General features: G+C 38.2%; 1 protein-coding gene across 1 annotated transcript; it reads right to left on the reverse strand.

The window, feature by feature from the left end:
- Positions 1-3,805: 3,805 nt before the first annotated feature.
- LOC111984761 (uncharacterized) lies at positions 3,806-4,603 on the reverse strand. The gene has a single exon (XM_024016376.2). It carries the CDS (start codon positions 4,601-4,603, stop codon positions 3,806-3,808), a length of 798 nt encoding a protein of 265 aa, XP_023872144.2.
- Between the last annotated feature and the right edge of the window lie 2,460 nt (positions 4,604-7,063).

A 7,063-nucleotide genomic window follows, 5' to 3' on the forward strand; every position in this document is an offset into this window, starting at 1 on the left:
TCTAAGACATCTTCATCTTCTAATCCTACTCCTTCTAACATTCGGTTCCGTGATGAGGATGCTCGTAAGGCTTTCTCGAAGAACTTTTCTAGACGAGGTGTTCATTCGGAACTCCAAGTCATTTTGGCGGACATCACCGATAGTGACCTTCCCTCTGTCATTCACAGACGGGGATGGAAGTCACTGTGTGACGTCCCAGTCACTTGCCCTCTCGTGCTTATTCAGGAGTTTTACTCCAACATGCATGGGATTGATCGTTTAGTACCTTTTTTTTTCACTCGCGTTCGAGGTACGCGCATTCTTGTCACACCGCAGCTTATTGTGGATATGCTTTGGGTTCCTAGGATAGAGCATCCTGACTATCCTAGTTGTGAGCATCTACGGACTGTGTCCAAAGATAAGCTCATGGCTGCTTTTTGTGAGCACCCTGTTGATTAGGGTGAGCGTCAGTATACACCATGCCTTTTGCTAAAGACCCTCGCTTCATGAACATAGTGATGACTTTTGTACTCCATCCACTCTCTCACTACAACTCCATCACAGAGTCTCATGCTCGATTTTTGTTATCTCTTCTTGAGCATCTTACCATAGATTTTCCTTCTCATTTTATTCTTTCTATCATAGATGTTCATTTAGATTCGGTGTCCGTGATAAGTTCATTTTTCCTTCTGCTATCACGAGGATCTTATGCCATTTTTCTGTCTCTTTTCCTGTGTCCGACCACTTCACACACATTGGTGCCATAGACACCACTACCGTAAAACATAGTGCAAAGTAGTTTAGGTCGCGACAGTTGGATTCCACTCCTCCCTCACATCTGGCTCCATCTCGTTCCGCTCCATCCACATCTGCTCTTTCCATTTTTATGGGTGATGTATCACTTGGAGACATCATGGCGCAGCTGCAACGCATGAATGCTCGCCTTGATACACTCTCTACTAAGTTGTATCAGGTGAACATTCGTGTCGGTCATATTACACGACGGCAGGCGACTATGGGTAGTTTTGCTCCTAAGGCAACTCCTTCACCACCTCCTCTAGTGGCTTTTGATTCTGATGCTGAGGATGATGATGATGATGGTGATAACGATGACGCTTTGAATGATGATAGAGATGCTAGCTCTACTGATGAGATGTCTACTTGACACTCTTATCCTTTGTCACTCGTGACAAAAAGGGGGAGTAGTTTTGGATATTGAGAGTAGTCATTCTTAGGGGGAGAGTTAGAGTAGGACATTTTTGTTAGGGGGAGAGTGCTGATATGAGGGATGTAGTGAGGATATGATGTAACTTTTTCTTTTCAACTTTGTTAGATACATTGTTCTTGTACATTGGGTCTGGTGACTAATTTTTACATACATTATACTTATTTTTCTCTATATGTGGATGTATGTTTCTTTCATCTATCTCTACATGTGTTGTTTCTTTTCTATCTTTATACACATGCTTCTTATTACTTGTATGCAATCTATTATTTCTGTTTTACACAAAGATGCCTTGATGAGTTTTGTTTAAAGTGTTTCAAAAATACAGGTTGTCAAAATCTACTTGCCATAAACTCTCTTCTTGCAAAGTTTTTCAAGAGTTTGTGTTATGATAGATTTTATTGTATTCAATAAATGAATATGAGTTGAGTGATTTATGACTTCTCTCATATATTCATTTGTTTGTTATGGTTTTGTTACGGATTGCCAAAGGGGGAGATTGTTGAGACATATGTGGTTTCACTTGTTAAAGAATATATGTCATTATTTTATGTAATTAGCTAATCGTTTGACAAAATGCACTCAACTTGTAATTGGGTAGTTCTGGATGTTTTTAATACTTCAAGAAATAAGGTTTCAAGATCAAGTGCTGAAGTCATCAAGTCTGTCCAAGAAATAAGCTGAAGAAGTGTTGAATCATTAAAGCTCGACAACTGCTCGATAGCTGCTCGACAGCTTCTATCTGTCGAGATTTATAAAATCAAATTTTCTGATCTGATTTCTTGGGATCTGTGGATGTCTTTTGGGCCTTCTTTTCTTCTAACCCTAGGCATATAAAAGGATTGTTTTAAGGCCCGTCAAAGTGTTCACAAGTTGCACAAACATTGAGCAAACTCTGTTCAAGCAAATTGTGACCAGAGACAAAGTTTTGCCCTAGTACATCTCTTCTAAAGAAGTTGCTGTATATGTGCACCTTTAGGTTTTGTGACCAAGCATCTTCTTGATCTTTATCGTGGATGAACTGAAGAACTTTGCAGCCAACAACTCTTTCTAGTTGGTGATTGAAATCGTGTACTAGAATCCGCACAATTGATTAGTCACATACTTGGGATTGGTAAGATACTTAGGATTCCTTTACTTGTAACCGCTTGTTGTGATAATAGTGGAGTTTCGGGAGTGGTGACCTGAAAATTACCCGGTGAGGTTTTTGCCATCAGGTTTTTCCCATTCATAAATAAATCACCGGGTTATTTATTTTCTGCTGCATAATTAGTTTATTAGTGATTTGTTTGTGCTACCACGCGTTTGCATGTTAAATTGATTAATTAATAACTTGGCTAATTAATTAATTAGTTTAATCACAAGGGATCAATACGCTTGTGGCCTATCACAATCCTCTTCTAGGACCTTTGTTTCCACCAATACCCTTAAAGATTGATCACCGTGTTATTTATTTTCTGCTGCATAATTAGTTTATTAGTGATTTGTTTGTGCTACCACGCGTTTGTATGTTAAATTGATTAATTAATAACTTGGCTAATTAATTAATTAGTTTAATCACAAGGGATCAATACGCTTGTGGCCTATCACAATCCTCTTCTAGGACCTTGATTTTCACCAATACCCTTAAAGATTGTATCTCTACCTCAATAGGAAGCACCACCTCACTATCATAAAAGAGTAAAGTGTTGCCCTAGTCAATGCATGGATAGAAGTCCTATAACCCCTTAAGACAAATGGAAGCTTCTCGGCCCAATCTTTGTATGTCACTACCATCTTAGCTATGATGTTCTTCACATTCTTATTACCTGCTTCTATGGCCCCATTAGCTTGTGGTCGATATGGTAAAGACTTATGATGCTTAATGCTATATTCTTCCATAACTCTCCGAACTTCACCTTTAGAGTGGCACCTGTTATCAAAGATGATCTTCTGGGGCACTCTAAATCGACATATGATGTTTTTTTCTAAAAACCGAGCCACATGCTTAGCCTTCAATACGGAGTAGGAAGTTGCTTCCACCCACTTGGTGAAATATTCAATTGCCACCAGGATTTAGTCATGCCCATTTGAAGTCTTAGGAGCTATCCTTCTGATCACATCTATCCCCCAAACCGAGAATGGCCATGGAGAAGTCATGCTATACAACTCACTAGGTGGCACATGGTTTAAGTTGGAGTGTGTCTGACAATCACAATAGCTCTTCACATGGTCCACACAATTGGTCTCCATCATATTCCAATAGTATCCTATTCTTAGGATTTTCTTGGCTAACATTCTCTCATTCATATGAAGGCCACAAATTCCTTGGTGAATTTCTTCCATTACTTTCTTGGCTTCTTCCTTCTTCAAGCAACGAAGGTGTATACCATCATAGGACCTTTTATAAAGTTGTCCCCCATATAATATATATTGTATTTCCATCATCCTAATGGATCGATGTTCTCTCTTGTCGGCACTATCCGAATATGCCCCTAGTTCCAAGAACTTCATGATGTCATAGTACCACAAAACTTCCTCTTCCTCTTCCTCAACTGTCATTACTAAAGCTATGGTATTCCCTTTGTGCGCTTCCTCATAACTTTGCTCAATCTCCAAGGGTCATGTCCATACTCCCTCGGGCATTTCAACCATGGAGGCTAAGGTAGCTAAGACATTCGCAAATTGATTTTGACCTCTAGGGATGATTGTATACTCAATCTTGTCAAAGGTCCTGGTTAAGTCCTCTAAGTATTGTTGATAAGTCTTCAAGTGTTCTTCCTTCACATTCCACAACTTTTGTGCTTGGGCTATAACCAAAGCTAAATCTCCAAAGATTTCGGCCTCCTTTACCCTCAATTCTCGAAGAGTTCCCATTCCAGCAATACAAGCCTCATATTCAGCCATGTTATTAATTGCTTTGAAGTTCAACTTGATTGCCAAAGGTATATGAGATCCCTCAGGAGTGATCAAGAGCATTCCTATCCAATTCCCATATTGGTTTTTGGCTTCATCAAAGTACATCTTCCATGTCCCTAACTCAACATTCAAAATGTCCTCATCTGGAAAGTCTTTACCATCCTCCCCCTCTATAGGATTCTCGGCACAAAAATCTGACACGATGCTCCCTTTGATAGTTTTTCTAGTCACATACTTCAAATCGAATTCTGTTAATAAGATCAACCATCTTGACAATCTTCCACTCAAGGCGGGTTTCTCAAAGAGATACTTCAATTGATCCATTCTTGCTACCACCCATATTTGGAAAGGTAAGATGATATGTTGCAACTTTTGTACAGCCCAAACAAGTGCAAAGCATGATTTTTCTATGGGAGTGTACCTAGTCTCGTAATCATGGAACCTCTTGCTCAAGCAGTATATGGCCCTCTCATTCTTGTCATCGTCTTCTTGTGCAAGCATACTTTCAAACGCATCCCCTATGATAGAGAGGTATAGGAGTAAGGGTTTTCCACATTGTGGAGGCACTAGGATAGGTGGATGGAGGAGATATTCCTTGATTTTTAAGAGCCATTCGGTCCTCATTCTTATCAACTTTTGTTTGACGGGTACCATGTGATCATAAGTATCAATGTGATGTTGAGCTATCTCGGGGTCAATTTCAAGCATATCTTCATAGGGCCATGCAAACACCTCTTAAAGATATTTTCTTTTTTTTTTCATTTAGAGTTGAGCCAATTTTGATTAAGTGTGGATTCTCATTATTGCCCAAATTAATAGTTTCAAGAGTTGGTTCCATAGGTACAATTTTCTTTTCCAATTGTTTATTAATTTCATTTTCAAATTCATTTGAATCATTTAAGTGCAAAATTTCAATATTATAGTACACATTAAAGTAAGTCAAATCAGAATTCATCTTATTGAAAATGTTAAAAAGTACATTGGAATTTGCATTACAAACTTTTTCCCCATGTTTTCAGAAAACCCAACCTAAGTCCAGTTATTAATGGACCCCACGATAGGCATGATGAATTCTGTCTTCTTTCTTCTTCAAGGCTTGTTACTTTTCTCCTCACCCTTCTTCAGCTCCCCTTTTAGAGGTTTCCATACATGCATAGCTTTGGTTATGTCATACAAATCCTCACCCTTATTGCGAAATCTTTCCCCACCTCGTTAAAGAACCAATCACTATAAAATAATGAATTGAAAGGGAGTTTTTCACAAAACACTCCCAAGTCAATTTTGCTTGATCAGGACCTTTTCTAGCCCAAATCCTTTTAGTTTACATTTGTTAACACGTGTTTATTGACTGTGATAGATTTGACTGAGGGGAAAGTACAAAATCAAGTTTAAAGGTTTTTGCTTTAAGGTATTCATTCTAGCTTTCTTTTCTTTTTCTGTCTTTCTTTTGTCTTTTAATCTATTTTTCTTGTTTAGTTTAAGTTTATATATGCTTGTTTAGCTTAGCCTTATGTTTGTTTGATGTTTATAAGCATGCTAGATTGTTAGGTTTATTTTTTTTTTTTTTTTTTTTTTTTTTTTTTTTTTTTTGTTGTTTTTTGTTCGTGTTTCTGGGTTAGGGTTTTTGAACAACCCTTGCATGCATGTCATGAGCATGTGTACACAGGTCAAATCCTGCGTACGAGAATTTTCCCAGAAACCTTAATTCAGATTTTTGCTTTGTTTGGTTTGCTTATTTCACATATTTTGCCTCTGTTTAAGTGAAAAAGATGCTCGAGTGTGTGGGGGGCAAATTGAAGTTCTTAAGAAGATAATAAGCCATCTTTCAGAGATAGAAGAAGAGGAAGCTGAAGAAGACAAGGCTAACCATGGACAAAGCAAGCTGACTCAAGAAGACATTAACTGCATGATGATAGAAGGGAAGGTCCGCCTACTTCTACCCAACTTTATGCCACAATTGAAGAGTACTCCTGGACCATGGATTTTCAAGCGGGCCTATGTCAATGACTTCTTTGAGTTGGGAGATGTAGGATTGTGGGAAAATCATGATTGGCCAGAATGGACCTTGAAGGTAGGAACAACTCAAGTCACCCCAGCTCGCTTCATGCTTGAATGCGACGTAGACCTTTCTTCTAACAACAACCAATACCTTGTGCTACTCAAGATGAAGAAGAAGAAGGAGAAGATGAAGTAGTTAGCTATTGGAGTAAGGATGATGGTGATTGGTTCTTTAACGAGGTGGGGAAAGATTTCGCAATAAGGGTGAGGATTTGTATGACATAACCAAAGCTATGCATGTATGGAAACCTCTAAAAGGGGAGCTGAAGAAGGGTGAGGAGAAAAGTAACAAGCCTTGAAGAAGAAAGAAGACAGAATTCATCATGCCTATCGTGGGGTCCATTAATAACTGGACTTAGGTTGGGTTTTCTGAAAACATGGGGAAAAAGTTTGTAATGCAAATTCCAATGTACTTTTTAACATTTTCAATAAGATGAATTCTGATTTGACTTACTTTAATGTGTACTATAATATTGAAATTTTGCACTTAAATGATTCAAATGAATTTGAAAATGAAATTAATAAACAATTGGAAAAGAAAATTGAACCTATGGAACCAACTCTTGAAACTATTAATTTGGGCAATAATGAGAATCCACACTTAATTAAAATTGGCTCAACTCTAAATGAAAAAGAAAGAAAATATCTTTAAGAGGTGTTTGCATGGCCCTATGAAGATATGCTTGAAATTGACCCCGAGATAGCTCAACATCACATTGATACTTATGATCACATGGTACCCGTCAAACAAAAGTTGATAAGAATGAGGACCGAATGGCTCTTAAAAATCAAGGAATATCTCCTCCATCCACCTATCCTAGTGCCTCCACAATGTGGAAAACCCTTACTCCTATACCTCTCTATCATAGGGGATGCGTTTGAAAGTATGCTTGCACAAGAAGA

Source organism: Quercus suber, unplaced genomic scaffold (assembly GCF_002906115.3).
Source record: "Quercus suber isolate HL8 unplaced genomic scaffold, Cork oak 2.0 scaffold_356, whole genome shotgun sequence".
Taxonomy (NCBI): domain Eukaryota; kingdom Viridiplantae; phylum Streptophyta; class Magnoliopsida; order Fagales; family Fagaceae; genus Quercus; species Quercus suber.

Coding starts and splice junctions, on each gene's coding strand:
- LOC111984761 (XM_024016376.2), bottom strand. CDS start 4,603: ATGCTTGCACAAGAAGACGATGACAAGAATGAGAGGGCCATATACTGC.